The 23,340-nt window shown below is 32.9% G+C and overlaps 3 protein-coding genes across 5 annotated transcripts; 2 read left to right on the forward strand and 1 right to left on the reverse strand.

The window, feature by feature from the left end:
• Positions 1–847: 847 nt before the first annotated feature.
• LOC148229933 (BRISC and BRCA1-A complex member 1-like) lies at positions 848–1,890 on the forward strand. Its single transcript, XM_088196862.1, has 2 exons — positions 848–1,022; positions 1,091–1,890. Exons 1-2 carry the CDS (start codon positions 916–918, stop codon positions 1,833–1,835), a joined length of 852 nt encoding a protein of 283 aa, XP_088052988.1. The 5' UTR covers positions 848–915; the 3' UTR covers positions 1,836–1,890.
• A 707-nt stretch (positions 1,891–2,597) lies between these two features.
• Positions 2,598–12,073, reverse strand: PolZ1 (DNA polymerase zeta catalytic subunit). 3 transcript variants are annotated; one of them, XM_088197113.1, is made up of 19 exons: positions 11,880–12,073; positions 11,711–11,823; positions 11,518–11,646; positions 11,359–11,453; positions 10,497–11,290; positions 10,013–10,276; positions 8,316–9,952; positions 8,143–8,253; positions 6,312–7,017; positions 6,063–6,254; positions 5,599–5,719; positions 5,282–5,529; positions 5,040–5,200; positions 4,839–4,976; positions 4,636–4,773; positions 3,809–3,999; positions 3,509–3,736; positions 3,210–3,447; positions 2,598–3,152 (listed from the first exon to the last, which is right to left on the reverse strand). In XM_088197113.1, the coding sequence occupies exons 1-19, from the start codon at positions 11,884–11,886 to the stop codon at positions 3,003–3,005; spliced, it is 5,661 nt and encodes a 1,886-aa protein (XP_088053239.1). In that variant the 5' UTR covers positions 11,887–12,073; the 3' UTR covers positions 2,598–3,002. The 3 variants fall into 3 exon arrangements, with proteins under 3 accessions (XP_088053239.1, XP_088053240.1, XP_088053241.1); XM_088197114.1 differs by having other exon boundaries at positions 4,839–4,972; positions 5,036–5,200; XM_088197115.1 differs by lacking the exons at positions 11,359–11,453; positions 11,518–11,646; positions 11,711–11,823; positions 11,880–12,073 and adding an exon at positions 10,348–10,427 and having other exon boundaries at positions 10,497–10,548.
• A 3,318-nt stretch (positions 12,074–15,391) lies between these two features.
• Usp1 (ubiquitin specific protease 1) lies at positions 15,392–23,208 on the forward strand. Its single transcript, XM_088197296.1, has 3 exons — positions 15,392–15,561; positions 17,416–18,043; positions 20,077–23,208. Exons 2-3 carry the CDS (start codon positions 17,460–17,462, stop codon positions 21,218–21,220), a joined length of 1,728 nt encoding a protein of 575 aa, XP_088053422.1. The 5' UTR covers positions 15,392–15,561; positions 17,416–17,459; the 3' UTR covers positions 21,221–23,208.
• Positions 23,209–23,340: the final 132 nt, after the last annotated feature.

The raw sequence follows: 23,340 nt of genomic DNA on the forward strand, positions 1-23,340 counted from the left end.
TTGGCCATTTAAAATAAATACGTTTGTGCTCCATTATATCAAAAAATATATTTGTTGAATTTGCCCCAAATATTATTAATGCCTTATATGAACAAGTATTTAATTTAAATTATAATTTAACAAGTCGGAGGCGCCGCATTAAAATTAAAAAAAATGTCTTTAAACCGCATTGGAAGGTCTTGCAATTAGTACCTATATTAAGTTTATTGAAAATTTTTATCGTTAGTAGAGTTTGCAAATCCTTTTATAATTTATTGTAAATACATAAATAAGAAACTTCTTAAATATAGCTAAGACAATTTTTTTAATAAAATTAAATAAAATACACTTTTGATTAAAATTAGAAAAAATATACAAAATAATAAATTTAAACTTGGTTTTGATGAGACCTCTGTGATAGTTTGGCTTCGTTTACTAATAAAGATATATCTATTTTAAAATTTGTGGTCCAAATCAATCTTAATAAATTTTTATCTGTCAATGAACATCTGTATCTAGATTTTATAAAATTCATTGTAGAGAATGTGCTTTCGCAAAGATACATGCTACCGAGCATGATTTATTAACTCGATAATATTCTGCTGATAATAACTTAGATAAATATTTTCCCTTTTCACTTATTTCGGAGTAATAAAGATCAGCTTGCAAATCACACAATTCCAATTAAAGATCGGATCAGACATTTATAATGCTGACAAGCAGTGACCCCAAAAATATATTTTTGTGCCATTCTGTATTTTAATGTTAGAAAAATGTATTATATTTTAATGTTTTTTACGTGTCAGCGCAAGGTATTGAAAATTATTTTTTAAATTAAAATAATCTTAGGTCAAAAAATTATATTTTTAGACCAAAAAATGTACTGAAGTTTGACACTTATCAGGTCTTAATTGTCAAATATTGTGCAAGTTTGATATGAGCTCTGACACTGAATCTATAGTACCAAAAATGAGCTCTGATACCGAATCTACGAATACTAAAGCTGTTGTAAACATTGTTTGTGATGATAGTGATAGCGAAAAGTAATTTTGATTTTTTGATTGTGTTCAACAATATAATGTCATATAAATATTTTTTTTATATATTTTAGTGAAGAAGTCAGTATAATAGAAGAGAAAGAGATAGAGATAGTAGATACAATACCAGCCAGGGCGCTTCCAAACGTTAGCGTTCCAGAAAAGATAATAATTTGCTTCGATGTATGTTCTGAAAATTTAAAATCCGATGAAGACTCGAACGATACTTCGATGGATACGCTTATTAGTGTTTTGAACTTCTTTCTTCATACCAAACAAGCGATTAATAGCAGGAGCGAGTTTTCCTTGGTGATTTTAAAAGAATCCGAAGCCGAATGGGCGGTCGACTTCACCGATAAGATAGACGAGCTAGTTACGTTTTTAAAAGATTACACGCAAGATCCCTGCGAGAAGGACGAATTCGACATATCGCAATTGTTCGATCTAGTCTATAAAAGGAAAGACTTGTGCGAAGCGGTGAAGCCTGATTTTAATCTAGTACCACCGTTGAATTTCGTTAGAATGATTGTGATATACCGCAGATCTTGCTGCATTCCAAAGCTGATGGATAATAGGCTTTTCGAGAGCATCTTTAAGGAATATCCGTATTTCATGTTTGACGTCTTGTATTGTCATGATAAGGAATGTAACAATTTCAAATGCGAAGAGATATACAGTGCTTTGCAGAGCTTAGATAACGGTTATTCCTATATGTATGAAGCGGAAAATCAGGAAAAAGAATTGAGAGAAATCGGAGCTAAGTTATTGGCGCATCCGTTACAAAGACCCCTTCAAAAGTTTGCTTCGTATAATATTTAAGTTATTTAATTTGTAATTCATTTTTATGCATAAAAATAATATATCTATATAAGTATATTTTACTAATTTTTTATCAACTTATTCCTATTCAATTTTTCCTGATCCTATCTTTAACATATTATATTTCTTATAATATACGATAAAATCATTTTTGTCAAAAAAAGAGAATTCATCCGCTTGCTTTTTTGACTAGCATGTTGTAAAATAGCATTTGCTAACATGCCAAACATACAAAAAGAAAAATGCTGAGGGAAACCTTTAAAGGGTTAATATTTTTATATTGATAAGACTGGTATGCTTTGTAGACAATGTAGTTGTTTTTAAAAGTAATTAATAAACTTGATATTTATAACAAACAGGATGTCAAACTATTGTAGAAAATCCTAAGCATACAATATTACAAACAAGCGATCTGAAAGCCGTATAACAATTTACTTTTGCGGTGTTAAATAAATGTTAAACACGCGATCAACCTCATTAATTTACTGTAAATAAATCAGTCAAAGGGAACACTATTACTTAGATGAGCTTGAGGCAAGTTAGTATTAACCTTAATAATAATAAAAGATAATACCTTATCCGATAATGTTGCTTGATCTTGATAGGCCATGACAAACAGTGGCGAGGAAAGCTAGACCACACAAAATGTTGTTTTCGTCATTAAGGTTAAGTAACACGTTAAAAGAAATTCATGAAAAAAATTATTTGGGCAACACTGCCATTTATATGCCAAGATATTTGAAACAAAAGAAAGAAAATACGGGTTTTTATATAAATTATATTTGTCCCAAACAATGTTATATTATAAAATATAATATATTAGGATCTATATATTATATTAAAAAAAAATACATATAAATAAATAATACAAGTGAATAATGGCAATTACAAAAATATCACTATAATTTTATTATAAAAATATATTACTCCTTGTAAAAATATCTGTTCATTTCTTTCACATTTTTTAATTTAAAAACAATTATTATCAGGTTTTACATAAATTTTGCCAGAATTTTTAAAAATAAAATTGAGCAATATCTGCCGAGAAACATTCAATGACAAAGTTAAAATAGTCACATACTTATATTAAACAGATAAATAAAGTTATATTTGTGGCAAAATCTTGTAGTTGTGTATAATTTGACTAGATCCCTCAATCATTGTATATCAAAAAAGTTCCAGCATCTTCTTCTCCATTTGTAAAATAAACGGTATTTGCTTCATATCTTGTTTTAAACCATTGGAAAGAAACAAAACTGGACAATCCATTGAAGAGCACTTTAATTGAGTGGCTCGACCACAACACGACTGACACATCTATATAAAAAAAATCAATCAAAAGATAAAATTATAAGCATATTACAATATGTATACCTTTTGAGTCAATCTATATTTTCTTTGCCATGCATTCATTTTTGTATGCAAAGTTAACATCGTAGCTTGCGGTTTTTCAATACAGGACTCGCACAGACCGCCCATAGTTTGCTTTTCACAACCCGCACAATTGACTTTGGAAAAATACTGCGATATTGTAATCTTTTTATTTTCGACCTGCTTTTCGTCTTGAAGGATCGGATAAAGCTGTACTTGTTTTCGAGGCAATTCCGCGTACCTAAAACATTAATTATGTATCGACTGCCCTAAGCAAAAAATACGTTAGATAATTTAATTACCATTGATTCACATCAGCACCGATCAATGTAAAGCATCTGTTCAAAGGCGGTATGATAGCCTTTGTGATATAATAATTGTAATTGAGGCGTAACGAACTATCTAACAATAAATCACGAGGGCTCCTGGTAGATTGCAATAAAATCTGACCAGGAGCTCCGTTCACAATCACATAAGGCACACGTTCACCTTCTCTAGGTTCATACCTATGATCAATCTGTTTACGTCGTCTGAAATTTCAATAGATATAAGCACATCATAACATGAAAATGATTTTATAACAGAATAAAGATTTTACATACTTGACGATTTCCATGGCCGGGACACTAGCTGTGGGTTTATAAGCATTCATGCCGCGAAACTCCTTAGCAAAAATGAAATCTTGTATATTGCACTTTCCTTCAATAATGTTTTGAAATTTGCGGCAAATGTATGACTTGACTTTGCTGACATCACAAGTCTCGAATAGGATGCGTAAAGATTTTTCTAAAATCTGTTTAATTTTTGTTAATAATGCATTATAATATTGATATATTATATTAACCCTTTGAGCGGTATCGCCGTACATTAACTCACTACTCAAAGGGTTAAACCACAAGGGATATTCCGAGATTTTAGAACACCATAAAGGTCAGTGATAGAAATGTTGTGCTTGCTGTTTGTTTAAAATGGCTGTGTCATATTAAACACATATTGTTAATGAATTATATTTCTTATATGTGAAAAGAAGTGACGTACATGACATCCATTGTTATTGATGAACTCGTTTGGAACACTAGTTTTGAAAGGCTAGTATAGCTAAGTATATTCTAATCCCCCAACAACACTCCCTCAAATAGCACGTCCTCAATTTACCGTGTTATTGGGGAGTCTACTGTATACCAATGTTTACATTGAAATTTTATTTTATTATAATTACACATTGAGCTCTGAGGTTGAACAATTTAAATGTTTATGTAATTTTTTTTATATAATTTTAAAAATAATTTTTGTCTAGAATAATTAGTGTCTGCATAAATTTTGTCTGGAATAATTACGGAACTTTACCATATAAAACTACTAAAAAAATATTTATTCTCGCGAGTTCAGAATTTTTTACACAGATCTGTATGTTTCTTATATTAATTACCTTTGCTGAGGCTGGACATCCGTCTCTTCGTACTGTTTCAATGCCTTTCGCTTCGTAAGTAGGCTTTTCTTGATTTCTACTCTCATACATATATCCGACGTATCGTTTCTTAGTTTGTAAAATGCACGGTTGATAAACCTATGAATATTTAAATATACAAATATTAACTAGATTATATTCTTATATATAAGATTTATGATTACCTTTTCTAATTTGAGTTTAACCGGTGTTGGATTATCATTGGTTACAGCTTCAACTATTTCGACGCCGATGTCGAAAGCTTCTTCTTTGCTTCTGCCAGGAACAAGCACAAAAACCGAATCGGTATCTCCGTACACTACCTAAAATATTAAAGGTAGATTTATTATAAGATTTTTAAGATAATAAACTATTTAATTACACACCTTTGCCTTCCATTTTTCTGTATTTTCAATTGTTCTAATGGCTCTTTCCAAAGTTTCTCGACCTTTTGATACGACACTATCGCCGACTTCAACACAAGGCATTCGACCACTAAAATTAGCAGCGGTATAGCCATATGTAACGTTAGCGATCAACTTTAAACCTAAAAATATATTACATACATATAGAATGAAATGTTTATAATTAAAATAATAATCACTTAATATAATATATTTTTTTGTACCCAATTGTCGATTGTGCAATATTTTCTGCAAGGTCTTATCCTTCTTATGCTTTTTCATCGACTTCTTAACCATAAACCTTGTATTCAAGATATCTTGCAACATTTTAGGTAGAATGCCTTTACGAACAGTCGGCTTAACAAATCCAATTCCACAAGGAGACCAATTGATATAATTTTGATCGTTGAGTTTTTTCAATAAATTAGGCGATACGCATAAATGTGAGGCACCGAATTCAAATGGCGACATTCTATAACAGTTATCAACAATAATAAATTAGTACATAGTTTTTAGATAAATATGATTCAACAAAACATACTTTCCCATATTATCAACTTTTCCGATGCAAGTCGAATAGCAATAGTTATATGCTATCATCATAGAAGGGTATAAGCTTTGAAAGTCGAGTACTATTACTGGATCACTATAGAACCTTGATTCTGTAATTTTTATTTAAATAACCTATATTATTGTATTCAATAATATTTTCATTCTTTTTTTATCAATGTGATATAATTTCTTTAATATTAATCCATATTTTATTCTGGATATGAAACGTAACTAGACATTAATAGAAATACTTCCCGGTATCCAGTAGTATCATCACAGAAACAATCAAATTCTGACCTCTGATAGGTTTGTTTTATAATATTACTTTTATTAAGAACTATTATAGAAACTGATTTACTCAATATTTTTAAATATATGTATATATATAGTTGAAAAATGTTGGTATTAATTATGTTGTATACATTAACTAAATGACGCTTTTATAAATCTCACCTGGTTCTAAAATTAAAGCTAGGCTTTCAGGAGCCTTCATTGCAGCTCTTTGTTGAATACCCGGCGAAATTAGTACATAATTGAATGGTCTCGTCAATCGAATCATCATTGATTCGACTCTGAATTGCGATCCACGCGATAAAACCTCATACCATTGTATCCCAAAAACACGAGCAAATTCAGAAGTTCTTCCTAAATAAATCGATAAATATAAACGACAATTTTATCAAACTATATCATACAATTTACCTATAAGATCAAGCTGAAGCAATATCCTGATAATTCCGCTCACTCGAGTCAAATAATACTCCATGGATAAAGTCCTTAATAATTTTTTCGGATGACTCCACCAAAACGATAAAGTTTTAAATAAGTAACAAGGCACTCTTTCGTGCAGAAGGTGATACACAACGTTTTCAAACGTATAACTCATCAACGCTAATTCGTGCCGTAACAATCTCCAAACATCCAACATGATACGTCCAATCAATTTAATATCCTTGTTAGCATCGCCTGAATCTCTCTTAAAATTTGCGTATTTATCCTCTACGTTCACTCTAGATACTTTAGACATTAAATTAACATCTAAAACGTAAGCTCGCTGGAAAATATATCCCCAAGATAACAATTCTATTTCATAGCCGCATAATATATCTGGATCCCATTTTGATATCAAATTCAATATTTCTTCAAAGATATCTTTTTCTTGATTCACTCTGATCAAATTCACCTTCTTGTTAATGATTTGCGGATAGATAAGTTTTAAATTCTTATCAGAATCGTCTTGATCTAAAAATATGATTCCGGTTTCGTTTTGCGGAAGAACATGATTGTCAGGACAGTCGTTCAGTATTGAATAAAACACGGCACATATTGGATCGATTTGAGGATCAGGATTTAAGTCGCCGCGAGCCAAAGTCAGAACTTCTAATGCCAATAGGGTTAAGTATTCATACTGGAATTTATAAAAAAATAATAATTAGATATATACTGTGAGTAAAAACGCCATAAAATATATATGCTGCTGGTAATAAATGTATAATATTTTTGCCACAAAGATATGATAATCCATTTTATATGTACGAGTAGAGTAGATCTTATTTTTATAATTATTGAATTTAATTTTTTTTAAACACCGATTTTGATAAAATACTCAAAAATATTATTTTATTTTATGCTAGAAAACAGGAACGTCATTTGGGGGAGCCAGGTGGGGGCATTTTCACCCCCTTGAATTTGGCCAGAAAAATGCATGTCAATTCATGAAATACTATGGATCTAATGAAATCGAAATATTAAAAAAGTACTGCTAGACAATAATATAAACAACATAATTAAATTAATTTAAAGTTAAAGAAGTGATGTATATCTTTGTGGAAATTTTTGTTGTTGCACAGTTACTGCGTAAATCAACAGTTAAAAGGTCCTTAGGCTAGTTAGTTTAGAGATATATTAGAATTTTCAATTATTTTTATAAAATAATATATTAAGAGTAATAGGAAATTATTGTACTATCTTTAGTTGCATTAATTTAAGAATATATCGCTCCTACTGATTACACGTTGAGTGTAAATTGACCACTCACAAGTTACGAATCATTATGATGGGGTTATACATTCTTAAAATAACCAGAGTGTAATATCTAAAATGCCTAAAAACGTGGGTTTTTATCCCATATGGGTCATAGTGTATTTAAATTCATATTGTGTCTAGGAGATTATTATTATTATAAAATTATGACTTTGATTGATCATCACAGATTAGGTTTTCTTAGATTTTACTAATTTCACAGAGGAAAATTGTAAAATAAATAAAGATAAAATTAATGTAGGTCGTTCATAGTTACATATATTGCAATAATTGCAAATTGTATTAATAGTTAATAATGAATAAAATACATTTACAAACTTTGATTTCAGTCTGGGGTCTTACTATTTACTTAATTGTGTTTATCCCCTTGTAACGCCTTGGGCTAACACCTGTCATGTTGCTGAGTAATATTTATAATAAATTTTTAACCAAAAAGTAATGTGTCTAGGTATAAGAGATAAAGATTAGATCTAATATTATAGGCAATCACCTCATGGTGAGTAGAAGCATTTTGGTAATTTTCACCAGAAAATTTAAAATCGTTTGTAATGCTACCTCTGCTTGCTTCTCCCGAATAGTTGTACGACTCAGATGCATTTTTCTAAAAATATAAATCAAAATTATAAATTTACAATTTTATATTGAATTTATTTTGAAACCTACCTTCTTGAATTGAGCTGCCACATTCTTCAAAGGCAACACGGGCGATGGTCCGAATTCATCGAGATCGCAATCTTGGATTCTCTGACCACACTCGAAAGAATCTTCAGACCCTTGACTATTAGTATTACCAATCAATTGTTTATCTTTATTTAATTTTGAAGGATTACCATCATCGCTAATTGGGGTCAAAATAACACTAGATTTTTGTGATATAGGAGTACACGGCGATAAGCTCATTTCCATTTGACTGTTATCAAAATCTTGCCCAGGACTATTAGGCACGCACAATTTGAACACCTCGGATTCTTTATTTTCATCAGATTTGATTTCTAGGGCTTCCGAATGTTTCACTTTTTGATGTTCTATCCATCTGTTGACCGAATCTAAAGAGGGTGGTTGAATCACTGGTGTTATAATGCAAGATCTATTATTGGATAGTACCGTATCTAAATCAGAAACGATCATCGATTGCGATAAATTACTCTCTAAGAACAGCTTCTCTCTCCATAATTTTATACTTTTAACATTAGATAAACTTATGGGAAAGTCTTTAAGATGCTCGACAGTATTGCTCTTTAATTTTAAGGTGATATTACCAATCTCAATTTGATTTCCTACATCTTTGTAATTGGAATAATAAGGAACAAGATGTTTATGTCTCGGAATGTTGAACGAATCTAATGTATCAATGATTTCATTACGAGATGGTGGATCAAGTTTTGGAGTCAATACTACTTTATTTAGATTTATAGACAATTTCGGTTCTTCAGGAGGAGTTTCCGAATACCACAATCTTAAATTCTTAGTCGTCGACACGCTTTCATTTTGAATTGAGTCTAATTTTGATACTTTATCAATCATAGTTTCATCTAATGGAGCACATTGAAAAACGCTGGAGTCCAAAAACCTGCTAGTATCGTAAAAACTCATGATTGCGTTATCTACTACTTCTTTCTCTTCTTCAAGACTTGAATTGATTACAAATGAATCATCGTTTTCTTTTTGTGGTGTAAAGTCACTACAGTTCTCTTCTTCGAGACTTGAATTAATCACAAAAGAATTGTCTATCTCTTGTATTCGTGATGTACCAGGCTGAGGAATAAAATTACTGTCTCGGTCGTATTGAGAAGCTGTGAATTTTTTATGATGATCAACTTTGCATGCACTATCATCCGAGTCTGATACAATAATTGCGTCATCATTATAAATCGATTGAGGTTTATCATCAGCGTTAGAGTCGTTTGAAGAGCAATCGTGGAATATATTCTTTGCTCTCTTTCTCAAACTCAGCTTTTTAATACAGCTTTTTTTCTTTTGTGATTCACTTTCTAAATCAATATTTTTCGAAGTAGTTGGAGTCTTACATGGCGATGGAGTACTTTTAAAGTAGACGCTTAAAGGAGTATAATTTCCAAGTATCTTCTTTGGTGATTTTTTCGGAGATTTCTTCGGCGTCTTACATGGACTTTGAAAAATCTTAAATTTTTCGCTTAGGTCATCTAGATTCTGCGCGTTTTTACGTTTCTTTGGTGGTTTAGTAACAATTTTAGCATCATCATTACGTACTTTTTTGGATTGTGCTTTCGGTCTAGATAGTCCCAATCTTAAAGATTTCCTTGATTTTTGAGAATCATCGTCTATAAAAAATGTATAAATTATAATCTAAAATTTATAGATACATGATTAAATAATTTTACCTTTATCCCAAGAGCCGTCTAGTTGAGAAATGTGTTCAACATCTTCCCATTTTAATGTATCGTTCCATTGTAAAGTTTGATCGAGATCATCTTCAAGGATATCTCCACCAAAATCAGAGCTACTACTTAATACAACTTCGGTAAAGTCTTCTTGATTTTCCTTTTCCTCATCGTCTTTTTCGACTTGGGAACTTAATATGCTGTCGTGTTCAACGTCATCCATATCTTTCAACATTTCCACAAATTCTAAATCTTCATTATCGACTAAAATAAAAATTATAAATATATATATAAAAAATATTTTTATATATAAAGAATTTAAAAAATTTAAAAACCTCTTTTTAATTTAAAATAGCATTAGAAAATAGTAAAAATATTTTTAATAATTTTATTTACTGTTCCATTGCAAATTTTTCTGAGAATTGACATAGTTTAAAATATTAGATAAGAGATGCAAATATATGCTTTAAATAATTACACTTACGCATAACGGACATATTTCCTTTTTGTGAGCATTGAGAAACAATCTCTTCGTCCACAAAAAAATTTTGATCTTCATCATCTTCAATTACAATCGTCTGATTTAGAGTTTTCGAGGGTTGATGTATTTGAACTGTTGTAGCGTTTAAAAACTCTTTTTCATCAGGCGTCTCAGCAGGATATATAGATTTATTTGTTAAATTATTTTGAGTGATAGAATCGTCTAATAATGTAGAATCACTTTCATTTTTATCTATCAATAATTCCGAATTAACAGTCAATTTGACAAAAAGCTTTTTTCTGTGATATTCGTGTGATTCTGTCGTAGCAACGTTATCTCTGATTTGCGACTGCGTCGGAGTCACATCGCTGGATATATTTAAATCCTTATGTCTCTGTCGTTCGTCGAACCACAAAGCTTCCAAGCCCGGATTAACGCCTGAGTTTCCATCTAATATTTCTTTCCTATTCAAAATATGATGTGCTAAGCCGTCAATTTCATACTCACAACAACTTGTGCATTGTATTGAATCCGGTAAGTACATATTTTCATTAAATATTAATACTCCACTCTTTCTCCGATGTTTGATTCGCTCCAAGTTAATAAAACTCATGCCATATAAATTAAAATCGATGAAAAACTGCATTACAAAATTTAAATGAGTCTCGTGCGGTTGATAGGACACTCCCATTATAGCCCCTGATTGTAGTAAATCAGCAGTTTTTTTAACATGCGATGGATTATAAAAATATATTTTTAAAAATTGATGATTTTTCCGATGATAACCGTAGAAAGGTCTAAAAAAGTACAGTCATATTAAAAACAATCCATAATCACATAATAATATACTAATACAAAAACTTACATTCCTTTCACCAACACAATTTTATATACATGTTGACTTGTTGAATTGGTTTGTTTAAACGATATATTTATAGCTTTATCAATACTATTGGCAATCTAAAAATAAAAACGAATAATAATAAGAACATATTTATATTTAAAACAAGTAATAAAAATATACTTGATATAAAAGTTTCGGCTGAGGATTTGGATCTTCGCATGGTATATATAAATATGGAAATATACCATGAATATGTAAACATGTTTTACGACCTTGAGGAGTTGCACCAAAGATTCGCAATATTGGCACCTATTAAATATTATTATAATAATTTATAATCATTTTATATACAAAAATCTAAATATGCATATACCTGTTTTATTTCTGAACCACGAAATTCTGATGTTATAACATCGAGTTCCGGAATTGGCGAACGTAAATAGTAATCGACGTTGACTAATCTCACCGAAAATTGAGAGGAATTATCTGTAAAATATTAATGTACATTAGGGTGTAAATATTTATAAATTGCGTAGTATTACCGTTCATATTGAATGTTAGGGTTAAGAAATATATAATCGTTATGTGACAATAAAAATGTTTTTAAAAAACCGCGTTTAATCAGTTTTGCACGTATAAGATAAAGTCATGATAATTCATAGTAATGACACTTGACTTGATTTGACAAGTCAAAGTGTCAACAGTTTCCTTCTTTTAGTTTTAATTTTTGGTCTAAGCAACTTTTTGTTAGAATTATACTAGCTTAAAAAATATATGTAATAATTTCGATATTATAAATTGATATTTACTTCTATTAAATCCCAACAATATTTTTTCTTCAAATAATTTAAATTTCTACACTTTTTATTAAGAGTCATGAATAATTTCATCATAAATAAATCTCGTCTTGATATCAATAATGACAATGCTACTGCGAGCACTAGTACAATTGAAAACGACGCAGAAGAAAAAATTGTACAATCATCTCGAAATATCAATCGCTTGTACGACAAAGAATACTTACAAATCTTTCATCAAAAAATAAAAAAGACTTCAAACAACTTTTGAAAACGCAAGGTAAACAGAGAAGACAATAAAGCCACACACGATATCATACACTTTACCTGTGTGCTGTGAAATAATGACAATTATGTTTGGGGAAAGAAGTAAAGAGAAAAATTTTGAGGACTCCGATATCTGATGACACGATTCACAGAATAATGAAAGATTTGTCCTGCAACATTGAAAGAACAGTCGCAGGTGAACTTGTTAACATGCCCTTTGCATTACAAGTAGACGAATCAATTAATATAAGTGACAAGGCGCAGATCTTAAGGATCCCGGAGACGATCAATCGCGATTGATCAATTATTACGGTTTCGAATGATGAGCGATTGATGGTGCGTCAATCGCTATGACTCATTCGGTTTGTTGCGCCGTCGAAGGAAGTTGTATCGTATCTGTCAAATTTTTCTGATATAGTCCTGGGATATCCGGGACGGTTAATAACTCTGATTCTAGTACCTGCTTTTCTAATGTATTATATTATAAACAGCAGTGGTCCTAATTTGGATTGTTTGGACCACCCGTCAAGCTGGTCAGGACTTATTTTATGTAATAATGTCGTATTTGAATACGATAAAATTATCATGAGATCAATGTGTCAGTATTTATATTGACGGAGCAACATCTATGATGGGACCAATCAAAGGATTTGTGACTTTAGCGAAAACAATCAATCCAAATATAATATTTCATTACTGTTTCTTGCATCGAAAAATAATTGTCACAAGGACAATGCCTAAGATATTAAATGAAGTATTGGATCAAGTAATTTTCATGGTTTATTAATTAAAATGAAACCGATGAAAAGCCATACTTTTGGGCAACTTTGTTCATCATCCAATATAAGTATCAAAGAAAACAACGAAAACATTCTCATATCGACTGACAAATTATGTGCAATAAAAAATCTTTTACAATGGAAGAAATACGTAAGAGAAAGAAGTACAAACATTTTTAACAAAAAAATAATAGAACATTCAACAACAATAGAATAAAATTTGGATAAATATTTTAGGGGCTGTGATGATGGTGGGTGGCAATGAGACACAGATTGAGCCGCTGCAGTAGTATATTTATTTGAGGTTACGGTTTACATTATAAGAATGGGGCGGACGCGCGACGGCACGCGTCCGAACCCTTACAAGCTTGCCGGAAGAGAGAGAGAGCCGTCACAACACCGCCACTTCTGCGCCGACCAGTTTTGGCCATAACAAATCTATATTGGCCCCCATACGGCTCCGGCCCTAGCAATTTACAATTGCGAACTATAACCAGGGGGAGGTATGGGGGCCTTGGCGCTGCTGTTGAATTAAATGCTGGCGGCGCAAAAGTAGCAAAGTCGTGACGTATGGTGTGGCGGCGCGGCCTCCAGTGACGCGCGGCGTGCTTCGCTCCAAGTCGAGTGGAACACGTGTAGACCCGGGCGGCGCGTAGGGCTCCAGGGGGCGCGAGAAGAACGGGCATGTCCGGGAGCACCTTTCGGGGCCCTGTGGTGCGTCGGTGCAGCTACACAGGGCGCGCGCGTGACGGGCCCCGAACATGCGGTTCGAGCTCGGAGTCGCGGGGGCGTAGCCCTACGGGTGCGTGACGGGTCACGCGTGGTCCACTCGAGCCTGGTCTACGGCAGCACTTCGGTGGCTTCTCGCTGGAGGCGCGTGGTGGCGCCGGATGCTTCCTGGGTCACGTGGTCGGCGGCGGCGGCGGCTGACGATGGCGGCTCATGGTCGGAGGCGCAGGCCCATCGTCTTGGTGGTCCGCCAGCTCGAGTCCGGATCCAGGGAAGCTCCGGCGGGGTGGCAGCAAGTGGATTTGCAGCGGCTCGGCTTTTTGTACTGCAGCGGCGTCTGTGTCTGCCATTTTTCGTCTGACTCCATATCTGTGCTCAGGATCACGTCGGGGTCACCAGTTTAGGGGCTGTGATGATGGTGGGTGGCAATGAGACACAGATTGAGCCGCTGCAGTAGTATATTTATTTGAGGTTACGGTTTACATTATAAGAATGGGGCGGACGCGCGACGGCACGCGTCCGAACCCTTACAAGCTTGCCGGAAGAGAGAGAGAGAGCCGTCACAACACCGCCACTTCTGCGCCGACCAGTTTTGGCCATAACAAATCTATATTGGCCCCCATAATATGTTTCATTGTTTGGCACTAAACAATTTGATTGTATGAGAAATTCGTTTGTCTAAGTTTTACTCTGAATAAGGAAGGAAAACTGACCCAATATTTGCTAAAATCCGCAAAGATCACCAAGCGCACGTATCGCATAAAACTTAAGACTTTTTGTCAAGTATTGTAAATTGAAGTTATTTTTAGTATATGTGTTTATATCAGTCAATATCGGTATTTCATTATTTTATTAAAGCATTATTTTGAAACAGTGGTAGCTAATTCCGCGAGCAGTGTACTTTTTTTCATTGCGCTTTTGATTTTAAAAAGGTTAGCTACCCCTGCTTTAAAGTTTATGTTATATTGTAAGTATTCCGTAAAATAAATGTCAAATTTCCCGTAATGTTTCTTACTTGAAAAATATTGAGAACTATGGCGATAAGTTATTAGCAACATTTTAAAGGTGTCCTAATTTCAGGGTATTTTTTGAATTCTTATTGCGCAATATACATTTTCTAAATAACATTGCTATCTTTGTTTATACCAAATGATCTCAGATGCGTTGCTATTATTTATGTTCTGATAAAAAGGAGCATACACTGACTTATGAGAATAAAATATTTGTTTACTAAAGTAACTAGTTTAAAAAAACTTTGTAAAAATAATAGTATGTTACCGTTGTTATAGGGGTAATATTGAACAATAATAAAAATAACCAAATACATATTTAAAATTTAAAGTATTGAATAATAAAAAAGGGTATTTTCCAATATTTTCTTTTGTTTAGATATTACCTGAAAAAGATTTTTAGTAGCGTCACCTTTTCATGGCCGATAAGTAAATTGTCAGGGCCAGAACGTAGCAGTGAACATCTTCGGACGAGTGTCGGCGCGGCCTCGGGCCGCGGTAGGCGATTTTCCGTTTTGTGACTCGTCATGAGGTGTTCGCGTCCCGTTTAAGACGCCCGAAGCACCCGAGCCGGCCCTGACCCGCAACGGGCACGGGAGGGCCGGCCTGCGCTCCTCGCGCTGCTACAAATGTATTATGAAGGTTAGACGTGTACCACTCGATAACTGTCATTTCCCATTACTCATTAAAATGTACGCATGTCATAACTGGATACGATCTTGTCTTACCTATATTAATCTGTCTATTCATTGACAGAAACTATAATCATAAATGTACAATTATCGTGTTTTATATCGAACCACTTTTAGACATTTTAGTAATAAAAAAATGCGCGAATCCATATTGACGGAATTTATCTCAATAATGATCAAACATGTATAACGCGAATAAACTTTAAATACATTTACACAGATATATTATATTTTTTTATATATATTATTCTTTATGAATGCGACATTTGACCTATTTAAGTTCATTTTTACAATTTAACTGTTATATTTGTTAAGAATATTGTGCAATGTTTTTCCATTTAAATGATTTTATTTTATTATAGCTGAACATATGGTACAAGTAATAATTTCAAATAAACTGTACTAATACTAGATTTTGACAAGTTTCTGATTTGATTTGTATCAGACAGTATTTTTTCTGTTTTTTTTTACGATAATGCAAATTTGTTAACGCTATTTTTATTTTTGAAATTCTGGTCACTATATACCTAATTTTAATGACACCCGTGAAATTGACGGCTTAATACCAGTAAATCTAGTGTTAAATACATTGAAAGTCAAGACAATTATGTTTTATGTAAGGGATAAAGGTATATAATTGATATATTACTATGCTGGCATATGTCAGTATATCACTTAACATATTATATCATTATTTCCAGTCAAACCCTATAAAACTCTTAATTTGATTATAGAATCCATGTATAGTGCAAACATTTTCGATCCCCCCCCCCCCTGAGGTTTTGTTTTTTATGTATAAATTTATTTAAAAAAAGGTACTTTTCAGTTATTGGGACTCAAATTTATTTTAAAAATAAATATTAATTTGTTTATATATTTTATTTATTTATGTACAATTATAAATGACATTTTTAAGTAGATTCGTTGCAGAGTTATTCATGGAGTGTTCGCTATTCTGACCACCGCTCACTCGCTACCGTTCGTTTGCACCAAACTTGTTTAAATTTTAAAACGTATTTATGTGGTAAAACATCGTTTTGCTACATATGTATATGTTAGTCAGAACAGTGAACACCCCATTAGCACCTCTCTGCAACGAATCTACTTAAAAAACATCATTTATAATTGTATATAAATAAATAAAATGAATAAATATTTTTTTAGAATAAATTTGACCCCTAATAACAGTAAAGTACTAAAGACAAATTTTCCTAAATTAAACAAGCGTTTGTGACAAGTTTGTGTTACCCAAAAAACAATTATAAAGTGACAATTGTATGGGAGAAAATATGATAATATTTGTCTGTAAAAGCATAAATTTAGAGTGGAATATAAAATCAATAAATAAATATCTTATAAATAGCCATACATAAAATGAGGGTGAATAGTATCCATTTGGTAAATAAACACTATGCTTACAAATTTTATTAGGTAAGCAAAAAAATTTAAAATCGTATTTTTTTATTGCAAGATTACATTAATAACAATAAAGTGTAGTTATATAATATATTTTTCATAACATATACTGCATATATTATATACTATTCAATATACCAGAGAACAGATTATTATTGTTTGCAACTATAACATTTATTTTCATATTTTCTATATGCACAATACATATGCGTTAAAGTTGTAAGTCCACAAAATAGCTTAAAATGCCTGCCAATCTTCCGTAGATTGCTTGTTATATTATTATAAAAAATATTAATTTTGTGTTGTAGCCGTATTCTTCCAAGCTATTGATATGCGAAGCTTAATTTGTAATGAACTTATATATAAACGATCCATGTTTTATTTCCAGTTGATAATTTGGCGTGAGAAAATCGAGTTCATCACGAGGTCGATATGTTGAATGGCTACCATGCGGATTCGCAAAACAGCTTCGGTGGCCGGAAAACAGCCGACGGAAGATCACCGATAGCTACCCTCTCCAACTTGGGAAACACTTGTTTCTTAAACAGCGTCATCTACACGTTGCGTTTCACGCCCAACTTTTTGCACAACCTGCATCACCTGGTTGCCGATCTTGCCATCGCTGATCAAAAGTTCGGTCAGGCGAAAGCGAAGAGCTCCTCGCTCGGTCGAAACTTCGCCACCTTCGCCAACTCCAGCTCCAGATCATGGAGTAGCAAAGATCTGCTCTCGTTGGGCGGCTTCAACGAGGGCAACGGATGCAAGAGCAAAATACAGGTCACGACCGAGAAGATGCACGAGATGTACACCAGCCTGCGAGCGTCGGAAGTTAGAGACAACGCGGATCCGTACCAGGCCGACACGTTCTTGAGTGCGTTGCGCAACGTCAATCCCATCTTCGAGGGCAATCAGCAGCAGGACGCTCACGAATTATTGATGTGCTTGTTGGATAGCATTAGAGAGACTTGTCGGTCGTTGCAACATAGATTTAATCACTATTCGGATTTATCTAATGGGTAATTATTCATATCTTAAAATATATCTATAGTAAATCTTTGAAAAAAAATATTCTATTTGCTGTTGCATGTTTTAATGTTTGAATACTAGTTTTGCAAGGCAACTTGCTCCCATGAATATTGGTCGCAAATCGATCGCTTACATGGCGATTGCTCAGACGAATATTCTTCACATGGAACATCACTCACACGGTTTAAGAAAAGGAAAGTTATTTAATTTCAATATTAACAGGACACAAGGTGAAAAAAATTCAATTGATTAAAATAAAATATTAATAAATATTCATATACTATGTATTTTTTAAAATAATATCCAGATTTACAAGAGAAATCTCCGGGTTAAATAATAATGTAAGAATTAGGCATTTTTGATTTAAGAGTTGAAAGCATATGGATAATTTTAATGTATGTACTTTTTGTGCTGTAAATAATTGTTTAAATTTAATAAAGTATTTAATATTTGGATTTAAAATTAATTTGATAAATAGGCTGATTATGCTTTCGATTTTAAATCAAAAACCTAATTGCCACATTATTATTTAATCCGAAGATTTTTCTTGTAGGACCAAATAAAATTATTTAAAAAATAGTGTATGAATATTTATTATTATCTTATTTCAGTCGATACTTATGAGTCTTATGTCCTGTTAATATTAAAATTTAATAATTTTCCATAAACTATGTGAGTGATGTTCCGTGTGAGTGATCGTTTTTGTGACCTAATTTTCGTTATGAGCAAATTGTCTTATGACCAGTTACCAATAAAAATCACTTTATTTTTTTTTACAAAATGTTATTTTTTATTATTGTAGTTAATACATATTTTATTGCTGTAATTAGCTAACCTATAAAATTTTATTTGCTATAGTCAATTTTATCATGTTGAACTATAATGTCATATCAGGCGAAATATCATATTTCTGATTATAACAAAAAATAAATGAACTTGCTAGCAAAATACTAATTACAACAGTAGCAAAAATTTACAAATTTGTAAAAATATGATGCATTTTATCCTTCATAACAATCCAAAATATATCATAATTAAACGCTTAATTTAATCATATTAGTATTTTTGTTTAATTTTGTCCAAAATTTTCGAAAAGATGCACAAAAGTTATAATTCTAAAAAATGACGTATAAATCAAGTTTTCAAATACATATTTATATTATAAAGATTTTTTAAATCAACCAATAGTTCTCAGTTAAAATTAAAAATTCTGATTCAATTCCGAATTTAAATTTTGACCTCCAGGAAATTCAGAGTTTCATCGTCTATTTTTGAAATTAACTTCATCCGTCTTAGTTTCAAAATGACTGTATAAATGTTTAGGCAAATCTTTAGTTTTCACATTGTTTCTCTTGGTTTATTAGATGAAAACTATCATAAGTGTTGCCTATTCAAAGTAGCATGTTATAAAAATGTAATTTCTTTTTAGTTTTGAAGCGGTCAGGTCGTGGATTGTCGTTTACGCTTCAATATGTTGTTTTCGGCAGTGTCGGTTGATGATTTGTAATAGGACGTTTGTACAATGAACTGTATAAAGTGGCCCTTATGAAACATTCTTGACGTGTTTGCCGGTGAACCTTGTTGTCGCAGTTAAACCCTTCGACTAGTCATCGATATTTATCCTCGAGTGCGTGTCCTGGAGATGGTTGCTCAGACAGGAGGCGAAGTATAAATCCGAGTTCGAAGGAGTCTGTTTAGCGAAGATGTGATCCGAGCGGCGAGGTGTAGTCTAGTCGAGTGTCCAGAGTCCAATGTAAATGTGAGCTTTTGGCACCACCTTATATTCCCAGAGCATCCCCACTCCGCGCATTGGACGCGATAGCAAGGATGCAGCATCATTGTACAACGCCGCTTAGTTCGCGTGCAAGGCTCAGCGGGACTTTATTTTCGCGTAGGCTGCGTCTCCGGACGGACGTTGTATCTGGGTCGCTATAGTTTATATTCAGAACAACGAATTACTTATTTTCATATGTACATATTTATTATTATGCAGATTTTAATATTTTTTTTTTGTGTTTTGTAGCTCAAACACCCTGAGTGAACAATCGTCTGTAGATAGCGACGGTCCGTCGACCCTCATCTGCTCTAAGCCCTCCCTCGGTATATTGAGGAAATCGTGGAAAAACCGGAAAAAAACAAAAGCGTCCAAGTTGGACTCGCCGACGAAGGAAAACAACCAAAAGCCGTCGGCGCTGGAGGAAGACTGCGGCCTCGCGTCGAACGAATGGAGCAAGAACTTGGGTTTCGACTTTGTAGCCGAGGACTTCGAAGGGACCACTGTGTTAAGAACGACTTGTTTAGAGTGTGAAATAGTGACTGAACGTAAACAGACTATGTGCGACATATCAGTGCCTATACCGGAGGAGGGCAGGGCTGAATGCGACCGGGTGAAAGAACCGAGCGCCGTGTACCAGCACGCTTGCGTGACTAATGAATATTTGCGAGATCAAAACAAGTATTGGTGCGACGAGTGCGTCAGATATAACGAGGCTCGTCGCTCCGTCACATACGAAACCCTGCCCCGATTATTAGTGTTGCAGTTAAAGAGGTTCAGCGGCGGCATGAAGAAACTGACGTCTCATATGCCGACACCTTTGAATTTAGCGTGCTTTTGCGATACGTGCTGCGATCTGCCAGCTTCAGAGAAACCCCATCGATACGTATTGTACGGCGTGATCATGCACTTAGGGCAGACTTTAACCGGCGGTCATTACATAGCTTACATCCGGGCTCAGTTCGCCGGAGTCGCCGATCCTTACGTGTGTTGCGATAGAGATAACAAAGGTTGCTTCGTGGCCAATTCAAATGAAAAGCCCAACTTTATGAAGAATTTGTTCGCGCGGAGTAAGAACAGCGGCGTGCCCGAGAAGGTTCAGCCCGTGAAGCGCAAAGTGTTCAATACTGTTCAAAACAATGCCGGACTTCCGACCGTCGATCGCGCATCGTTCTGCTCGAGCATGGAGTGCTGCGGCGTCAAACTTAATAAGAACATTTGGAGCTACGACGATCATAGCAACTCTGACCAGGACGTCTGGTTCATGTGCGACGACGAGACCGTCAAGATCGTATCGAACGATGAGTTCGACGAGCTGCTGTCGTCCAAGCCCAAGATTAGATCTACGTCCACACCTTACCTGTTGTTTTACGTAAAAGCCGACTCGGAGTAATTTAAATAAGTATACGACGACGATAATTCCAAATGGGTTAAATAGCCATGTAAATAGTATTTTTTTTTCATTAGAGTTTGAGCATCACTGTTGACAATGCTTCTTTTTTTTAACGAAACGCATAAAAATATATATATATATATAAAATATAGCTGAGCAATCCTTGAAAGTGGAGATGGGTAAATTTAATGTTTTCTCGATACTTCATTGGTTAAATCATTAATTCAGAATTGAAGATTTTTTCATTTTTTAGATTAAATCTGTATTTTTCATTAGTTTACAATAATCATTCTATTAGAAAAATACAGTTTTTTCTATTATATATAGTCATTAAATCAAGAATACTTTTAGTTACTTGGAATAAAATAATTTTTTTAAACTATTTTTTGCCAAAATTGTGAGTGTCGAGAACCCATCCCTAACTAAAAGTAAATATTCACTTTTAAAAAATTAATCTGATTTTAGCTCCGACTAAAAGATCGTTATCTTTGTTGAACTAATATATGTATTTTAATATTTTAGAACAAGCCACAGTTTGCATTTATTTAAATTGTACTTTCAAATAGACTTTGTACTAAATTCCCGAGTATTTCATTGATTATTGTTTGATTTAAACTAGTCAAACTTATAAAGTTATAAAAAAATGCACTATGATTTTATATTAACGTTTTATTGGAACTGTTTAATGCATGAGTATGAAAATAAAAAGTATTCTAAATATTGATTCTTTATTGGTTTTTAACATTTTTTATTATAATATTTATTAATACATTGTAACGAATATGAATTTTTATTATTGTTATATTGCGAGATAAACTCGTGAACGTAGTAACACTTAACCGACGGGTCCGGTAGTTTATATACGTTATGTTCGCTGATGGTAATCCATAGGATGGGTAGTGTCTTCCTTTTGAGACCTCTGATATTTACCAACGGATTCTGTAGTATCTATTCGCAAAAACAGGCTAATTGCACTGTCATCTATGGAATAAATGTTTGTATATATAAAATATTATGACTTGATTTAGATCAAAGCAAAGTGTACAAACACAAAGAGATTGTAAATGTCACCATAATTTTTTTGCCGTGATTAATTCACAAATTTTATAAAACATTAAGTTTGAATTTTTTTTAATTTATGATGTTTTTGCTTTTAATTTTGCGTTGCGCGAAATACTTGCAAAACTGCCCGTTTTCATGCAGCAGGCAGCGAAAAAAGGACCCGTTGGTTAAGTGTTAAGTATTTTTTATGATTGAAATCATTTGACGCAGTGTTTGTTGAAATAATATTAAAGAAACCCTTATTGTACAATTGTATCACTTACAGGATCAATGTTAAAACGTAACAAGGAGTGTGAAACGCGAAAGAGGTGTTTTAACAAGTGATATTTGAAAATGCTAGTGAGATTTTAGGTTAGGATATTGAATTGCTTTTCGATAGCAAGTTATGATGATGATGATGATGATGATGCGTTGAGTATTGGGCTTTGAATTGTTTATCATAAAAGAAAAATGAACATCTCATGTATATATATAAGATGCAGATTCAGAATTTTTTTAATCAAATATATACAATGTTCTGACTATTTTTTTTATATTTGTTTTTATTGTAAATACTGAACTTATATTTTTTAATATTTATTTAGCTTTTCGCATAACTGAATCGTTCGCTTCGTGCCACTGATACGCGATATTTTTAATTGAACTTTTACTTGAGCGTGGATCAGATTTTAATTTGGAACGATTTGCCACAAACTATTTTTCAATAGTATATTTATTGCTTACACGTTTAATAAAAAATAAATTTTAATATTTTTAGTAGTTTGGATGAAGATCGCTTAGATTAAAATCCGACGAGAGATTTGCAATTGTATTGGTACGATATTGCAAAAGAATGTTTAAAAAAATGCTTGTACATTCTGTAATATGTAATATGTATTGCTAAAATATAAATATTGTTCAATAAACTTATTTTCTTAATTACACAATTCGTGTTTATGTTTTTTTTCGTGACGCATTTGCATTCAAATGCTGAATCAGACAATTCGTAAACCAGAAGCGATAGACGTGTTTTTCTTCCTATTTTTTGTCATAGTGTTAAGGAGTGTCGAAGGTCATCA

The sequence above is a fragment of the Plectrocnemia conspersa genome, unplaced genomic scaffold (assembly GCF_051122295.1).
Source record: "Plectrocnemia conspersa isolate PC_06_02 unplaced genomic scaffold, ASM5112229v1 ptg000011l, whole genome shotgun sequence".
NCBI lineage: Eukaryota > Metazoa > Arthropoda > Insecta > Trichoptera > Polycentropodidae > Plectrocnemia > Plectrocnemia conspersa.

Coding starts and splice junctions, on each gene's coding strand:
- Usp1 (XM_088197296.1), top strand. CDS start 17,460: ATGTTGAATGGCTACCATGCGGATTCGCAAAACAGCTTCGGTGGCCGG. Junction 18,044..20,076: donor TATTCGGATTTATCTAATGG/GTAATTATTCAT, acceptor TGTGTTTTGTAG/CTCAAACACCCTGAGTGAAC.
- LOC148229933 (XM_088196862.1), top strand. CDS start 916: ATGAGCTCTGACACTGAATCTATAGTACCAAAAATGAGCTCTGATACC. Junction 1,023..1,090: donor GATGATAGTGATAGCGAAAA/GTAATTTTGATT, acceptor TATATATTTTAG/TGAAGAAGTCAGTATAATAG.
- PolZ1 (XM_088197113.1), bottom strand. Junction 11,291..11,358: donor ATTGTGTTGGTGAAAGGAAT/GTAAGTTTTTGT, acceptor GTACTTTTTTAG/ACCTTTCTACGGTTATCATC. Junction 3,448..3,508: donor GGTGCTGATGTGAATCAATG/GTAATTAAATTA, acceptor TTAATGTTTTAG/GTACGCGGAATTGCCTCGAA.